At 40.8% G+C, this 18,804-nt stretch overlaps 1 protein-coding gene across 4 annotated transcripts in view; it reads right to left on the reverse strand.

The window, feature by feature from the left end:
- The window catches only part of LOC138747868 (phosphatidylinositol 3-kinase C2 domain-containing subunit gamma-like), a 179,118-nt gene that overhangs the window by 58,738 nt on the left and 101,576 nt on the right, over positions 1-18,804 (reverse strand). For all 4 annotated transcript variants that reach the window (XM_069907455.1, XM_069907456.1, XM_069907457.1 and 1 more), the window contains exons 19-22: positions 16,775-16,955; positions 13,642-13,749; positions 7,066-7,158; positions 962-1,091 (exon numbers count right to left, since the gene is read on the reverse strand). In XM_069907455.1, the coding sequence (XP_069763556.1) occupies positions 962-1,091; positions 7,066-7,158; positions 13,642-13,749; positions 16,775-16,955 (512 nt within the window). The remainder of the gene's footprint in view (positions 1-961; positions 1,092-7,065; positions 7,159-13,641; positions 13,750-16,774; positions 16,956-18,804) is intronic.

The following is an 18,804-nucleotide window of genomic DNA, read 5'->3' on the forward strand; positions in this document are numbered from 1 at the left end:
CAAATAACCAGCATAGAACTTGAAAACTCTCCTACTTCTGTGAAAAATGTGATCAAGGAGAATATGATATAACCTCTTCATTACTGAAACTTGGGGTTTAAACTCTGAATATAGTTTAGTTGGCATCTGATGAAATGGTGCACCATTTCATCAGATGCAAGGATCGACAATGAGATAGACAACAGACTCGCCAAGGCAAATAGCCCCTTTGGAAGACTACACAAAAGAGTCTGGAAAAACAACCAACTGAAAAACCTCACAAAGATTAGCGTATACAGAGCCGTTGTCATACCCACACTCCTGTTTGTCTCCGAATCATGGGTCCTCTACCGGCATCACCTACGGCTCCTAGAACGCTTCCACCAGCGTTGTCTCCGCTCCATCCTCAACATCCATTGGAGCGCTTTCATCCCTAACGTCGAAGTACTCGAGATGGCAGAGGTCGACAGCATCGAGTCCACGCTGCTGAAGATCCAGCTGCGCTGGGTGGGTCACGTCTCCAGAATGGAGGACCATCGCCTTCCCAAGATCGTGTTATATGGCGAGCTCTCCACTGGCCACCGTGACAGAGGTGCACCAAAGAAGAGGTACAAGGACTGCCTAAAGAAATCTCTTGGTGCCTGCCACATTGACCACCGCCAGTGGGCTGATATCGCCTCAAACCGTGCATCTTGGCGCCTCACAGTTTGGCAGGCAGCAACCTCCTTTGAAGAAGGCCGCAGAGCTCACCTCACTGACAAAAGGCAAAGGAGGAAAAACCCAACACCCAACCCCAACCAACCAATTTTCCCCTGCAGCCGCTGCAACCATGTCTGCCTGTCCCGCATCGGACTTGTCAGCCACAAACGAGCCTGCAGCTGACGTGGACTTTTACCCCCTCCATAAATCTTCGTCCGCGAAGCCAAGCCAAAGAAAGAAAGAAGATAGTTTAGTTGGAAAACAACAATATTATAGCACTGACCTCTCCCCCTTCCTGTTGATATGCACCGATAGATGATCATACTCATACTCAGACCCTCCTGGCACCACATTCGATCCATTAATTTCACCATCTGCAGAACCAACATGTCCTGTCGCAGGTCGTCTCCTGACTGGGAAGAGGCAGAGTTCCAAACCAGTTTGAAAATAATAACCAACTCCTTCTCCTCTCCCACTGGAGGAATGTTCCTAGCGGTGCTGGCTTAAGTGAGCATTAATTATATTTACAATAGCAAAGGATCATGGAGGTAAATTACAGGAAGAATATGTGACATTTGTAGCAAATGCACACTGGCTTTACAACCTTTAATGTTACTGGTAGGTCTCCATGTGTTGTTGGCCCCAGAACATCTAAGTAAAAACTTTGTTTTCTTTTCACGTTATATAATATAAATGTTTTTTTTATGTAGTTGGTAGGAGAGAAGTAAGGGGCCTTAAACTTTGAGCTGAGTCTTAAGAGGGCCAGAGGTAAAATAAAGGGTTAAGAATGGCTGATTTAGATTTTTACAGTACAAAAAAACACACCTTTTGGTTCAACATCACCCTGCCGGCAAAGTTGTCCATGTGAATGGGCGCCTATTGCAAATGTTGCCATTAAGATACAGTACAACTCCAACTATCCGAAATGGTCAGGACCAGGCCTTTTTTGGATAAACAATATTTTCGGATAACTGGTCATTTTTTAAAAACAGCCCAGTAGCAACAGCAAATCACTTGTAACAGTGTTTCAACAACAAAACAACAAGGGAAGAACTTTTAAGCATTAAAATAATGTTTAATTCTCACCAAAACAAACCATCTGAACAAAATAAAACCAACACCAATAATTCAAAATTCTACTCAGAGGTTTTTCCAAAATTACAGTTTTTTTTCTACCTGTGATGTCAGTATGGCTCCAAAGAAAAATTTTGGATAACTAAGGATTTCTGATATCCTCAAAATTTTTGACCTCATTTTGGCTTCAGAGTTTCTCAGATAAATGAGGACTTCTGATTTTTCCTGAAATCCTCAATTATCCAAAAAAATTTTCAGAGCTGATCACTTCGTAGTCCAAAAAAAATTTTGGATAACTGAGAATTTTGGATAATCTCATTTCGGATAATCGGAGTTGTACTATATGATTAAAGAGGAGATAACAATCACAGGAAATTCACGTTATGCAGGAAAGGTGGCTAAACAGAAGAAATTTAACAATATTTTATGTATCTGAATGGCCAGAAGCTTTTTCCTGGAACTAAAATTGTTAACAGAAATGGGCATAGATTTCAGGTGCTCAGGACCAAGTCCAAGGGAATGTAAAAAGAAAGTGGTGGGTGCCTGAAATGCTGGAAATGGTGGTGGAGGCAGGTACAATGAGAGCTTTTAAGAGACTAATAGATAATGGAACTGAGAAAAATAGGGGGTTATGCAGTTGGGAAATTCTAGGTCGTTGTTACAGAGGAGTTTATTAGATCAGCACAACACTGTGTTGTAGATTTCTATGTTCTATTTTACTTTTGAAGTTCCAAATCTATGGGAACGGAAACTTAAACTGCTGGGTTGACTGTCAATCTCCTCTGAAGGTGTTGCAATGTTGCCATTGATAGGAGGGTCGAGTAACAAAGTCCCATGTTAAGCCAATCAATTTTCACATTGATGGCTAACAGACAATTGTAATAAACATATATAAAAGGACATCTTAAGAGAGGAATTAGGAAAGCTAAAAGAAGGTACGAGAAAACTACGGCAAGCAGGGTGAAAACTAATCCAAAAGAGTTCTACAAATATGTTAATGGTAAGAGGAAAGCTAGAGACAAAATTGGTCCCTTAGAAAATCAGAGTGGAAAACTGTGTGTGGAACCTAGAGAAATGGGGGAGATATTGAACAGTTTCTTTTCTTCGGTATTCACTAAGGAGAAGGATATTGGGAGATGTGGGATAAAAAAAGCAAATTGGGTAAATATGGGGAATATAGAGATTACAAAAGGTGTAGTTTTAAGGCTTTTGAAGAATATAAAGGTGGATAAGTCTCCGGGACCAGACGGGATCTTCCCCAGGACATTGAGAGAAGTGAAGGAGGAAATAGCAGAGGCTCTGGCGGTAATTTTTCAAATGTCATTAGATATGGGGATAGTGCCGGAGGATTGGCGCATTGCGCATGTGGTTCCGTTATTTAAAAAGGGTTCAAGGAGGAAGCCTGGCAACTATCGGCCTGTAAGTTTGACGTCTGTGGTAGGTAAATTAATGGAGAAAATTCTTAGAGATAGTACTTATAAACATCTGGATAGACAGGGTCTGATCAGGAGCACTCAACATGGATTTGTGGGAGGAAGATCATGTTTGACCAATCTGATTGAATTTTTTGAAGAGGTGACTAGGAATGTGGATGAGGGTAGCGCAGTGGATGTTGTCTATATGGACTTCAGTAAGGCCTTCGATAAGGTACCACATGGAAGGTTAGTTAGGAAGGTGCAGTCTTTAGGTATAAATTTTGAGATAGTCAAATGGATTGAACATTGGCTGAAAGGGAGAGGCCAGAGAGTGGTAGTGGATAATTGTCTGTCAGGTTGGAGGCCGGTGACCAGTGGTGTGCCTCAAGGATCTGTATTGGGCCCATTGTTGTTCGTTATATACATTAATGATCTAGATGATGGGGTGGTGAATTGGATTAGTAAATATGCAGACGATACTAAGATAGGTGGAATAGTGGATAATGAAGAAGGTTTTCAAGGATTGCAGAGGGATTTGGGCTGCTTAGAAAAGTGGGCTGAAAAATGGCAGATGGAATTTAATGCTGATAAGTGTGAGGTGCTTCATTTTGGTAAGAAGAATCAGAATAGGACATATGTGGTAAATGGGAGAGCATTGAGGAATACAGAAGAGCAGAAAGATTTAGGAGTGACAGTACATCGTTCCCTGAAGGTAGAAACTCACGTGAATAGGGTGGTGAAGAAGGCTTTTAGTATGCTGGCCTTTATCAATCATTGCATGGAATATAGGAGTTGGAAGGTGATGTTGAGATTGTATAAGACGTTGGTGCGGCCTAATTTGGAGTTCTGTGTGCAGTTCTGGTCGCCTAATTATAGGAAGGATATAAACAGAGTGGAGAGAGTGCAGAGAAGGTTTACCAGAATGTTGCCTGGGTTTAAGCATCTGGAGTATGGGGAGAGATTGGACAGATTGGGTCTTTATTCTTTGGAGCGTAGAAGGTTGAGAGGGGATTTGATAGAAGTATTTAAGATTATGAAAGGGATAGACAGAATGGATGTGGATAGACTATTTCCGTTAAGAGGAGGAAAGATTAAAACAAGAGGACATGAGTTAAGAATTAAGGGGCAGAGGTTTAGAGGTAACATGAGGGGGAACTTCTTTACTCAGAGAGTGGTAGCTGTGTGGAATGATCTTCCGGGAGAAATAGTGGCGGCGGAGTCAATTGTATTATTTAAGAAAAGGTTGGACAGGTATATGGATGAGAAGAAGATGGAGGGTTATGGGCATTGTGCAGGGAGGTGGAACTAGAAAGGGGTGTTTGGTTCGGTGCGGACTAGAAGGGCCTAATGGCCTGTTTCCGTGCTGTAATTGTTATTAACTTGTTAAATAACTGAACTTAAAATATGCATTACATTTCACTAATCTGTCTGGACCTTTATCTTGCGAGACCAACTTTCTTTCAGATAAAAATAATGGGTTGCATTTTTAAGAGGGAGACCAATTGTTGAACTTGTCACGTAGCTTGGGTAAGTGTGAACTGAGCAGGCAAGGATGAGGGCAGATTAATAAGTCTTACTACTGCCAGGATACTCCAGGCTGGTATTCAGATTTGTGCTGATTTTTAGTGTAGAGACAGTCAAATTTTTACTTCAAGTGAAATAGGTTGGTTACAGTTCAGTTGTAAACTATGGCTGTGGACATTCATAATTCATGTAATAAATGTCTGAACTTCCGTCCCAAGTGAATCATAATGAACACCAAATGCTCATTAACCAAAATGAATAAAATTTAGTGTAACTGCAAAAAACATCAAGAGGAAATCTATACAACCTTCTGTACAAGACTAAACCATTCACATTGTCCCCATTAAAATAAATGAAACCTGGACTCCCACTCAGGAACATTAGAACTGGAAGTACTTGAGCCTGAAAACATCTTCTTTCATGAAATGATTAAAAGGGAATGAACTAAATATAATCTGCATGCTCTTGCATCATTTAGAGTTAATCTTAACACTTGTGTCACTTGCACTGTCCTGACGGGGATGGAAATACAAAAAAAACACATTGCTGGAGAAATGACCTGGACAACCCTTGGGTATTTATTTTTAAATTTAGACATACAGCACGGTAACAGGCCATTTTGGCCCACGTGCCCATGTCGCCCAATTTGCACCCAATTAACCGACAGCCCCCAGTACGTTTTGAAAGGTGGGAGGAAGCTGGAGCCCCTGGGGAAAACCCACAGAGACACAGGGAGAAAGCACCAACTCCTTACAGACACCGCAGGATTCAAACCTCGGTCCCGATCACTGGCGCTGCAAAGGTGTTGCACTAACCGTTATGCCATCTGCGCTACCCCATATATTAAATACAAAGATTAATTTGGAACCAGACATTTTAAAGATAAATGAAAATTATTTCACCACTTGCATTTGTAATTTTGAATCTGTAGCCGTATTTCCTGATGTATTGGGTAATTATGATAACATCAGAAAGTAAGTTGTTCCAAAATTTGGTTCAGTGGTCAAATTGAATTTGAGAAGGAAAGTGCAATGCACAATCACTGGTGAGTTGAATATAGAACAACTCTGATCAAGGGTAGGCTTATTAATAATATTCATATAAGATGGGGTTTTCCAAACATCTATGGAAGAGCATAGACTGGACTGATACCAGCCTTATACCAATTAAAGATGACCCTGTCAATTAACCGTGAGCACGTAAAAGCCTATAAAATGAAAGTAGTAGCATTTCTAATCAGGCACCACATCTCTTCAAAATTTCTTTCAGTGCCTTATTTATCTGCTTACATTTCTCTCTGTTGCGGCCTATGTCGCAATTGCTCACAATTTCCTAGTTCACTTTTTCACCCTTCTCTCACTCAACTGTAACCCTCAACCTCTTCAAGGATATTTCTTACCTTTTTGCTCTGTCACTCTCGTCTCCCATGTCTATGCACTGACCTTCCTTTAACCTTTACCAACACATCCACTCATTTTATTCCAATTCCTCAACTTTCCCTTTCTCACTCCTAAATCTTTCCTCTCATTTTATCCCCGTGCCTCGCTGATCCACATTATTCCAAACCTCTTCCACACTTCCACCACTTTCCCCAATATCTCATTCCGCACCTCCCTGTTCCACTATCCGGCGTTCCTTTCCTCCATTGTTTCACATTGCTTGTTTTTCTTTTATCCACGGCATTAATCTTCCATGATTTAAAAATGAAAATATAATGTGATCTCCCCAGAGGAATCACTGCAATTGTCATTATGTTTTCATAGCAAGTGGATCAACTGCCTAATATTCATATTGAACAGTGGAAGAATTCCAGGAATGTTCCTTGGATGAATATTCATTATTATATTTCAGAATATGTTCATTTATGATACTTGACTGAATATTTCTAAAAAAAATGCTTTAGTCAATGTACTAGCACAGAGGTTTTCAAACTGTCCCCCAAACTTGCATTCTACCTTAGGCAATCCCCATGCCCTAAGGGATTGCTTAAGGTGGAATGTGAGTGGAAAGAAAACATTTGAAAACCTCTGTTTTGATTGTACCTCATTGACTCGATATGTGCATGGTTTCATCACTCCAAAGGAAATGGGCCAATGACAATTTTTTTCAAGCAAAATATTTCAGTAACAATTGGGTCTCGAGCAGTGGTTCTCAACCTTCCCTTCCCACTCACATCCCATCTTAAGCAATCCTTTACCATTCACAGCATCGATGTCATAGGGATTACTGAAGGTGGAATGTGAGTTGGGGGGGGGGCAGTTTGAAAACCACAGCTCTAGCATAAATGCTCAACTATTATTTCACAAATAATTATCATTGAATTAGTGCTGAAATGAAAGTTTCAAATATGCTACAATTAAAGCAAATACCCTACCTTGAATATCACATTGATATTTTTTCCCAAAGGATCTGCATTGATGAACGAAAGTTTCAAAGGAACAGCATTTGATGTGAAATAGGAACACGCCTTTTTGTAAACAAAAACACAAGAAAGTATAAGCATTGTAAATAAAACTTGCTGTAGTTAAATTTCTGATGCAATTATAGATTTTATTTGGGAGTTGAAAATGGAATGAGTTTTGGATTGCTTTACTAAATAGATGACATAAGAGGATGGTATAAGTTCTATAATTGAATCACTAAAGACCTCCAACATCTTACTGAATGGTTTAAATCCCTACATTGCACGAATGTAAAACCAAGGTAGAGATTTTTACTCACTATTGTGAGAGTGCAACAATGTGGGAATATTTTCTTTCTGGTGTGATGCTAATTTGATGCCCAACTCTGGCTCTAAAGGGTCCTATAGAGCACTTGGTGTTGAGCAGGTAGCCTGGGATGCTGCCCAAGTTATTATGAATCACTCAATGAACTCCCCTTTAGAAAGATAATCTGCTAATTTATCCTGTTCATAGTGGAACTATTTTTTCATAAATCATTGATATGAATATCAAATTATCTTTGCTCAGAATATTGCAATGAATATTTAGTTAGTTCAGTATGGAAGATGCCGATTCTGGCCTTTTAAATCCGTGCTGCCTAATTACACCCAAATTAACCTACAACTTTTTTTGGAGAATGGGAGAAAACTGGAGCACCCAGTGAAAACCCACACAGACACAATGAGAATATACTCAGAATAGGTTGTGTTTTATATTGTCTATAGATATGATTTTGGGAGATAAAGTGTGGCAGGTTTTCTTTTTAGTGTAGGTCATATACAAACATTTCAAAACAGATCTCATTTAAAATACTCAAGCCAGTCAGGCCGGCTCCGAAGGCCTTTGCAAGAGCTGTGGCACTTCACTAATGGATTGTTGTTTAGAAAAGGCAACAGGTATAAGAACTTGGAGGATTAGGTTCAGAGCCACAGTCTGCCTGAGTAGAGGTTACTGTTCTAAGGGGGGTCATGTGGTTTTGCAAGTAGAGAGAGTCAAACAGGCTTTTCTCTGAGAGGGGGAGAGAGAGAGAGAGAGAGAGATTGAATTCAGTTCTACAGTTCAGTAGCAACAGCTGGGACTGGAAGAGGACAAGCCGGCAAGCTTGTGGAAAAACCCCATTTTCAAGATGGGTTGTGAGCATTTAGTTCAGCCTGGTCAAAGCCCGTGTGGTTCATGCAAGAGGAAAGGACTGGCTGCCTAATGTTTCACTGAAATAAGTGAAATGAAAAGGAACTCTGTGGTGACCAGAAAGAAAGAGGTTATCACATGGAAAACTCTGATGGGACAAGTTTCTTCAGCAAGACACTGACGTGGCTGATTAAAAGTGATCAATTTGTGTCCAGAACAACAAACCTCTCTCTGAAAACTGACAAGAACCTTCCTGAGTGGTAACCATTTATCTTTCAAGCACCAAAGCCTGGTGAACTTTATAAATGTTAAATTCTGTGCACAGTATAAGAATTACCTGCAACCAGTGAACTTGGAGGAATGAGAAGTGAGATTGGACTGTGAATCAAAGAACTTTTCTGAACGTACACATTCATTACATACACGTGCGCTTAGAGTTAGAAGGGGGTTAAATTAGGTTAGTTAAGTTAATAGTAATAAGTTAAAGTTCAATCCTGTTTTCGTGTTTAACAATAATTAAAAGCATTGTTTGTTTAAGTAACCATTTGTCTTGGTGAATATCTATTGCTGCTAGGCTTTGGGATCCTCTGGGTTTGTAACAGTACACCGGATTCAATCACGGGTCGCTGGCGATTTAATAGTATTTCTCAAATAAATGATATAAAGTAAGTAACACTGATCATAAATTCCATGAATTACCAAATGGTAGGATGATGTTCCATCTAAAGGCACATCGTTTGTTTGTACACATCATGAATAGAGAGAGAAAAAACAAAGAAACAAAGTCTAGATTTTTCTATTAAAATAATGTCATCAAAACAAATGCAAATTATTTCACTGGGAGGGAAATAAAAGGTTTGTGTTAGCAATTTTACAACCATGAATGATGAAAAAAGTTAACTACATCCAAGAAATAAAAAGTTTGCACTGGTCACATCAAGTTTTTGTAGACTGTATATCAGATGCACTGGTTTTACATATCACAGCATCATTATTCTCATAAAAGTACTTAATTTCACCCACTAACAAAATTAATTTTAGCATCGACTTGCAATTCAGCATCAAGAGCGGAGGCTGTAGACCACTGAGGTAATTTTGTTTTAAGCACGAGCCTCAAAGCTACAAGACTGTTGTAATTTATTTCCCTTGTGACATCCTCCAGACAATAGAGAATGTGGATCATTATATCCACCACACTCTGTATTGGCTCACGTTTACAAATCAGCATTTAACTCTGTCGGCAATGATTTTGCTGCCATAAATTTTAATGCACATACTTGAGTTTCAGAGGGAAGAATCATGGTCCTATCTGCAGATTGTGAATTTGGCAAGTTTTGATCGAGTATACTTTGGACATGTTGCCAAAGAAAATGATGAGATCTGTAAGTAAGATAAATCTGTTCATTTTCTGCTCATCTTTAGTTCCTAATTTCATTGCCAGAGTCAAAAGGTTGGAATGCAACTCGAATCCAAAATCTCTGGTGGTAATTCAAGGCATTCCAGTGGGAGTACAGCCTTGCGGGAGGTGTCACTTTTCAGGCAACGAGTAACTGCTGTACAATGTTAATAGTATGTAGTTAACTTTGCAAACATTTATTAAAAGAGAAACAAAAAAAACTGTACGTGATTTTAAATAAATAAGTTTTCAGACACTGTGATTGTCATTTAATTCAGAAAAGTGCTGGAGAAACTCAGCAGGTCATGCAGCAGTTTAAAAATTTTTTAAAGGCAAAGATACATAACCAATGTTTTGGGCCTGATTCCCTTCATCCAGGTACAAGCAAAAAGCAGGCAGGTGCCTGAATAAAATGGTGTGGGAAGGGGCTGGGGGAGGATGGAGGAGCAGAGGCCCACAGGTGACACGTCATCATAGGTGAATATGGGTGGGAGGGTACAAGTGGAAAAAAAAAGCTTGAATGTGACGGGGGAGGGGATAGCTCAGAAAATGGAGAGGGATGGGGTGGGGAATGGAGAGAGGGAGGGAGGGAGCCGAATGGGAATCGGAGAAGTCATCGCTAATACCAACTGGTTGGAGAGTGCCTAGACAGAATATTAGGTGTTGTTCCTCCAATTAGCGGGTGGCCTCAGCATGGCAGTGCATGAAGCCACTTTCAGACGTCAGCATGAGAGAGGCACGTGGAATTGAAATAGGTCTGTACATGACTTATTTCGATTGGGGATGGAAAAGCCTTGTTCAGCATTTCTTTCTCCCATTTGACTGATTCCCCACTGCACATCACCATCAGTCACTTTAGCTCCCACTTCCTCTGCATCCTGCAGCTGTGTCAGCCCATCTGTCACTGAGAACCTCGTACCTGTCACTGCCGCCCCCGGACTCGCCCATTTCATTGCTCTCCTGGCTGGCTTCCATTCCCTTTCCTTCTTTAAAACAGGGCACATCCGCACTCACCTTCTCCACCATGCACAATCTCAGCAAGATCTGAACACCAGCTACCCTGAAGCAAAACTGGTTCTCGGATTGCTCTCAAACCCCCTAAATCCGGACATTTATTTCTCTCTTTAACAGGAAAAAGCACTTGCTCAAGAAGTCTGTTTAACTGAATTGTTCATTGTGACTCCAAATGCTGACAACGCCAGAACACTAATTTGGATTGAGGCACCACTCCCAAAATAACGAATCAACGAGAGAATATAGATGAGAGCCTTGTTCTCCGAGTTTTTCAAGTTTGGTGTCACCTTACTTTGGTTTATTTGCCTTTCAATCAGCAATCAGGAGGACATTACCTAACTTAGGATTTTGGTAGCTGAGCCAGGATAACCTGTCGGTGGATTGCTTGACAGAATACTGCATTACTGGAAATGCTGGGGTGGTAGATTTGTGTGAACTGCAATTAATCTGGATGCATATAAAATTTATGTTGCTGCCCAATGATCAGTCTCTTAGCCTCAAGATTATGCTGTTTATTGCTTTAGAGAATGTCCAGTTGTTCAGTTAAAGGTATACACATACTAAACCTGTCTTCTAAAATTCCACTTCCCCTTCATTCTGCCTTGCAGTGCTCCTCTCTCCGTTATCATACCCTGTGCACTTATAAAAGCCAAGGCGTTTCTCGAGAGATGCTGGAATCCAGAGTAATATACGAACTGCTGGTGGATCTCAGTGGGCCACGCAGCATCCATGAGAGAAATGGAGAGTCAACATTGCGGGTTGAAACTCAAGCTTTGGGATTGAGAAAGGAGAGGGAAGACAGGCAGTGTTAAAGAGAGGGTGAGGGGCCGGGGCACAATAGCTGGAGCATGAAGCAGTGAAGGATGGTGGAGTGATGGAACCAGATGGGGTGGAGTTGGGAGACAGTGATAGGTGGAAGTAGTCAAAAGGAACAAAGGTGCCATGGTTAGTGTAGTGGTTAGTACAGCGCTGTGGCAGCACCAGCGATGGGGACAGGGGTCTGAATTTCACACTGCCTGTAAGGAGTTTGTATGTTCTCCCTATGTCTGCGTGAGTTTTCCTCCCCTGGGGACTCCAGTTTCCTCCACTGTTTGAGACATACCAGGGGTTTTAGATTAATTGGGTGGCACAGACTTGTGGGCTGAAATGGCCGATTAACGTGCTGCATGTCTAAATTTAAAGTTCAAGGGGAGGGTCGACGGAAGCAGAAGAAGATGAAAATGGAGGCAGCTAGTGAAGAGAAGAGGTAGGTGGAACCGACAACAGAAGGATGGGAAGAGTAGGGACGGGTGTGTTGGTGGTGGGTAGGTGGAGAAGTTCAGGAAAGGTAAAAGAGCAGTATACTGGTGAAGAGAGTACGTGAAAGAACCAGGGCAGATGTGGCGGAGAGAGGGAAAGGGACCCCATGGGAACTGGCTATCTCGAAATGGAGAACTCAGTGTTCATACCATTGGGTTGTAGACTAACCAAGCAGAACAGGTGCTGTTCTTGGCTAAAAGTTCACTTTGTTTAGCTCAGGGGTAAGAGGCAAAAGGATGAAGGTGAAGACATCCAGTACTCAATGACCTGCAGTCACTAGGTGAGATACTGTGTACTCCAGAATGAATGGGCTAAACCCATTCAAACCCTTAAATTCCTAATCCTGCATGGAATTAATTCCGCCCAAGGAGACAGTGCAACATTCATCTATTTGAAGTGGCCCAATGAAGAGGCAGTTCCTGCTTTCCTACCATGTTGTGCCAAAGGTTCCAGCACCTGGACAATATCATGTCAGAAAGTTTGTCTCTTACCTCCAACTGGATTATTAACAAACATTGTGAAGAGCACAATCCCTTCAATTAATCAATACCGACCCCATTTGTAACCTCGCCAAAGTACTGCAGCTTCTTCAAACAGCCTCTGCTTTTGAATATTGTGGTGATATACCATTAGCCGACTGCAGGGGGTGCTGTCTGTACCTGCAGGTAGATCGGCAGAGGACAGACCACACCTGGCTGGCTGTCAATCAACCGCCTGGGATATAATCCTGAGCTGGCCCCTCCCGAGCCAGACACTCAGGAGCCACCAGTATAGCTAGCACTGGAGCCGAGACGTTTAACTGAACAAAGCCTGTTGTACAGTCTTTCTCGATTTTTGTGTCTGCTTACTGCTGCAGCAGTGCATCGCACACACGCAATCTGTCCCTGAACCAATCAAAAATCTGCCCGCTCACCTTTTACTTTTCTGGATTCCAGAATCTGTAACCAGTGTTATGAGGAAAGTTTGGAATAGCTAGAACAGTTTTCACTGAAATGAAAGGAGCTGAAGTGTGGTAACTTAATTGTGGTGCATCAAATGATTTAAGGACGATATGAAACGAGAAGGGTCTAGTTTCCTTAGTGCTAAGGGTCAAAAAAATGATCGAATGATTGAAGAAGAAATGAGCAAAATAGGTTTTCTCTCAGAGGGGGACTGGAACTCACTCCCCAAGAAAATGGTAAACCTTCATCAAATTAAAAATTAATCATGACCTGCAGGGCCACACACTCGTTCTGGAAGGTGATATTAGGCTACCTCATTCTTTTTGAATCAACACAGACAAGATGGGTGGGGTGGCCTCCAGTATTATAATTTTTATATAATTTCCATCTTAATGCTGTGTTTTGTTTTATCTCAGAATCAAGGGATGCGATATCCATTGGGACTAAGTTCACCCAAAAACATATTGACAGGTTCAATCAATTGAATCAAGGACATTTTACCTCCGAAATGGTCAAATTTAGGATCTCCAATGATCCATCCAGAACCAAAGTTAATGGACTTGCCAGTTCAGTTCTGATTTCCTGTTCCCAAGTTACAGAAATTACATTAAAAAATGTGATTTAAGAGAACAGAAGATATGGGAAAGCTAAAGACCGTGCATAATTCAGAAGTTCTGCCAACCAGCATTATCTCTATGAGACAGCTGCAATTCCTTTCTATGTGAACGTACACTAACGTCAATGCCTTTCACGGCCCATGCAGGGTTCAGTGGCAGGCGACAAGCATGCTCCTGGTAGAAGAATTTCTCTATTTTTTCCAACTCTTTTGCTAATACAGTCTGCAATGTAAAAAAAAAGATAATTAAACTTTGTCATCATCTTACTCATTGCTAAAAAAAATGTGAACATTAAATTATACATTTTGCCAGGAGAAGCAAAATAGTCATTTCACAAGATGACATAAAACAAGAGCCGAGAAATAAGAAACTGAAAGGATACATTTACTGATCCAATTCCTCTTGTAACACAGATGCCGTATGTAATATTGATTGGAAAAAAAAATCAAAATTATTTGAAGAAAAAATATCAAAGGATTCTTCCTTGACTTGGTTGCTAAAGGTCAGTTGTTTTAGGCAAACCAGCGTGAGGTCATAGAACCTTTACAGATTAAAGAGGAGGAAGTGCTTACCATCTAAAAGCAAATAAGGATTGCTAAAGGCCGTCTGATCTTGAGGAAGGCTAATGTAAAAATGGCAGGGACTCTGGCAGATATACTTAAAATATCCAAAGCCATGGGTGAGGTGTCGGAGGATTGTTCCGTTGTTTAGAAAAGGGTCCAAAAATAACCCAGGAAATTATAGGCTGGTGAGCCTGTCATCAGTAGCTACTGGAGATCGGATATACAAGAATTTGGATAATCGGGGAATGATTAGGTATAGTCAACATGGCTTTGTGCATGGTAGGTCACATTTAACAAATCCTATAGAGTTTTTTGAGGAGTTTATCAGGAACATTGATAAAGGACTTTAGTAAGGCCTTTGACAAGATTCCACATGGGAGGATAATCAGGAAGATTCAGTCGCTCAGTATTCATGGTGTGGTCATAAACTGGATTGCACATTGGTTTTATGGGAGAAGCCAAAGAGTAGTGGTGGATGAATGCCTTTCAGACTGGAGCCCTGTGACCAGTGGTGTGCCTCAGGGATTGGTGCTGGGTCCATTATTGATTGTCATCTGAATCAACGACCTGTACAATAATGTAGTAAATTAGATCAGCAAGTTTGCAGATGACATAAAGATTGGAGGTGTAGTGGACAGTGAGGAAAGCTTTCAAAGCTTGCAGAGGGATCTGGACCAGCTGGAAACATGGGCAGAAAAATGGCAGACAGAATTTAATGCAGACAAGGTGTGAGGTATTACATTTTGGAAGGACAAACCAAGGTAGGACATGCACGGTAAATGGTAGGGCACTGAGGACTGTGGCAGAACAGAGGGATCTGGGAATACAGATACATAATTTCCTGAAAGTGGCATCATGGGTGGACAGAGTTATAAAGAGAGGTTTTGGAATATTGATTTTATAAATCAAAATATTGAGCACAGAAGCTGGGATGTTATGGCAAAGATGTACAAGACATTGGTGAGGGCAAATTTGGAGTATTGTCTGCAGTTTTGGTCAGCTAACTAGAGGAAAGTTCTACATAGCTACAACATGATCTCTTTACTTTTATAAACAATGCCTTTTCCCATGAAGCCAAGCATGCCATATGCCTCCTTTAGCACCTTAGCCACTTGCTGGCTCTTCTTGGATGATGGGAATTCCTTCATCAATTCCAGGGCAGGAAGAGAGAAGTTTCTGACTTGTAATTTACAGTTTCTCCTGCCGCTGAATAACCTGTCAACATTAATAGCTTGGGCTCACATTACACATGAGGCCACGAACTACTTCCTAGCAGAATCAACTTGTGGGATAGGGGGGAAAATGGGCAACAGTCAATGTAGAGCAGGGGTGTCAAACTCAAATTCACAGAGGGCCAAAATTAAAAACTTGGACTAAGTCGTGGGACAAACTAGATATTTATTGAAAATTTTCAACAACATCTGCATGTTTTCTCTTCTTTCAACATATGTAATGTTAAACTTTTTCTTATTAAAATAAATGTTTAATAATAGTTTTGGTTAAACTCTCTCCAGAAGAAGCATTAACAAATGAGAAATAAAATATTCAATAAATAATATTACTCTATAGCCTTTAAGCTCCTTTTAAATGTATTTTTTTTCACAAGCCAACAGGTCAAAAAAATAACAACTTGCTTCAATGAAAATCCAATCTTTCAACTATGAACAGTCCAAAGTTAACCAAAGAAAATATTAATCCAAGCTTAGCTTGCTACACTGTGATTTTCTCTGATGCACCTGGGTCTAAACCAGATACTTGGCATCTCTTCTTAGATGCAAGTTCATCAAACTGTGGGGTCAGAGTTTGCCTCCCACCTGTCTTGAAAGGTCCTGTTTTCTGTCTTTCGTTTGGCCATTTTTCGTAAGGGGTTTATTACATGTGAGTTAGGCGACAGGTCGCAGACGCTAATGAAAGTAAAGAGAGGAGGTGGGGGCGATTCGCGGGCTGACGGGCCGGAGCCAATGCATTTGCAAAGCATTCTGGGATTTGTAGTATTAGCTGTGCATGCGCTATACTGGCGCGGCGGCCAGCGGGCCAGCTCTAATACATATTTGATATGATCTTGCGGGCCAAATATAATTATATCATGGGCCAAATTTGGCCCGCAGGTCTGAGTTTGACATGTGTGATGTAGGGGGAATGACAACGTTGGAATTGGATAAAATTGATACCAGTGCAAATCATAATATCATAACAAATCGGCCCATTGGGTCTGCTCTGTCATTCAATGAGATCATGGCTGATCTGGTGTGAGACTCATCTCCACTTACCTGCTTGTTCCCTTATTAGGTAAAAAGGTATCTAACCTGGTTTTGAACATATTTACTAAGTGCCTATTATTTTTATCTTGTCAGGTAATTGTCCATTTAAAATGAAATTTGTTTCTCTGGTATCTTGACATTTCCTAAACAAATGACCTTTAGATCGGCTGGAATTATACAAAGATCTGATAAGTCCAGCAGATTCTACATTTGTGCTGGTTAGAATTGGGGACGTGCTACTTGAATCCCAAACAGCCTTCTTGATTTTTCTTTATCATTTGATGAACAGTTGGGTGATAATGGAATAAGAGAAAGTTCTTCAGGGACTACACAATCTCCATCCATCTCCCTTTTCTGCAGGGTGTGCATGGAGGAGAAACATTTACAAAGATGCCACTGATAATACATCGGTCTTGAACTCACCGAGCACTTTGAATGATCAGCTGAACAGACTTTTTGCGCTACTGCTGTCAGCTTTTCAACAAGCTTGGTTTCTTTGTCCAATTCTTCTTGCATGGCCTGCCCTGAACAACAGAGCACTGCTGCTAATAGCTGGCCATATCTGTCCTTGAACTGAGAGTCTGCCATGCCATCCTTCAGTAACCTAGGGAGAGACAAAAGGAACAATCTTAACTCAAAGTGAACACATGCCTCCTGAATTGAGCCTAAATGGCTTGACCCAATTAAAAAAACACACCCCCTTAGTGACATCACAGGAAATGTTTCTTCTGTATCTGGACCACAACATTCCTTTATCAATCAGAGTACTCTCAAACCTCAAGAATACAAGACATTCTGTCATCGATATTTACAAGGGAGGCCCATAGAGATGCACATGGATGTTAGAAAAATAAAGGGTTACTGGTGCGAAGAAGGGAAGGATTTGAATGTTATGGAGTAGGTTTACATATGAGTTGAAGGGTTTGTACAGTGCTGTAATGTTCTATGTTCAAAACCTGATGCCACTCACCCATATCTGTGGTGTGCCCCAATACCAGGGAACATTCTATCATTCTTAATATGTAGTGGTGGAAAATAAGCTGGCCTCAGATAGAATATTTCAGCCTTTAAGCTTTATTATTTTCCAAAAAGCTTCAATGAATGATCACAGTTGGGATTTCACACCAGGATAAATTTTTGCTCCATGCCAGTGAATGAAAGGAACGATTGTTGATTGCAATAGCAGGCAAATGGTGACCTTGGGGACTACTGATTGCACAGTTTTATACCATTGTGGAGCCTCTACTGCAGTGGTTCTCAACCTTTTTCTTTCCACCCACATACTACTTTAGGTATGCCCTATGCCATCGGTGCTCTGTGGTTAGTAAGGGATTGCTTAAGGTGGTGTGTGGGTGGAAAGAAAATGTTTGAAACCCACTGTTTTAATCATACCTCATTGACTCATTATGTGCAAGGTTTCATGACTCCAGAGGAAATGGACCAATTACAATTTTTCTCAAGCAAAATATTTCATTAACAATTGGATCTAGAACAGTGATTTTCATCCTTCACACTTACATACCACCTTAAACAATCCCTTACAAATCATAGAGCACTTATGGCATAGGGATGACTTAAAGTGGGATGTGAGTGGAAAGAAAGAGTTGAGAACCGTTGCTCTACTGTGAAAAATAAATAACAACAAATCAAAAGATGTTCTCAACTTGATCAAGAAGAAAGGGTGAAAGGAGGTACCTGGAATGATTTTATGGTGAATACCATCAGTGAAAATTTTAAGGATGGATTATGTGAACTGACAGATACTGGCAATCCCCGCATTATAGGAGAGGGTAGGCTGTGTTCCTAGAAAACTGTTGGTTCTGCCAACATCAGCTGTGCATGCGGCAAGAAATGCAAGGGGAAAAATAAATACCTTTTCCCCCCCCCTGCATAAATTCAGAGGTAGCAAATTTTATTCTGCATCTCAAATTTTTGGGAAGGGAGCTGTGACATCTGGAGGGGTTAATTAGCAACAAGAAATTAAAAATGGAAAAGATATTAAAAAATGATGTATGGAAAATATAGTCTAATTAAAAAACTGTTATTAATTAAAATAAGGGAACAAAACCATTTACCTGCACTGATCCGTTTAATTCAGGTCAGTGTTCCAATATTAATGTATATAACATAAGCCCATCATGACTGGCATTAAATTGAGGGACCAGAATTGCTTCAGGAAGATTGCGGTCTGCTGTTGGACTCGCCTCTGCACCATGTGATAGAGGTCTCAATGTGACCTCCAGCATGCTCATGACCCCTGCTTGACAATGCATGATACAAACAAAATGAACAAACCAAGTCGTGAGGAGAAGTCCTCATTGATTCACTTCTAAACTGGGGCCAGAAGGCAGGTACGTTTTGGACTAGTGTCACGTGACCACTGAGGTGATTCATTGACCACAGTGTATTTACCAGCCATAGTTCCTTTGGTTGAAAATTTGATCTTCTCATCT

This window comes from Narcine bancroftii, chromosome 13 (assembly GCF_036971445.1).
Source record: "Narcine bancroftii isolate sNarBan1 chromosome 13, sNarBan1.hap1, whole genome shotgun sequence".
Taxonomy (NCBI): Eukaryota; Metazoa; Chordata; class Chondrichthyes; order Torpediniformes; family Narcinidae; genus Narcine; species Narcine bancroftii.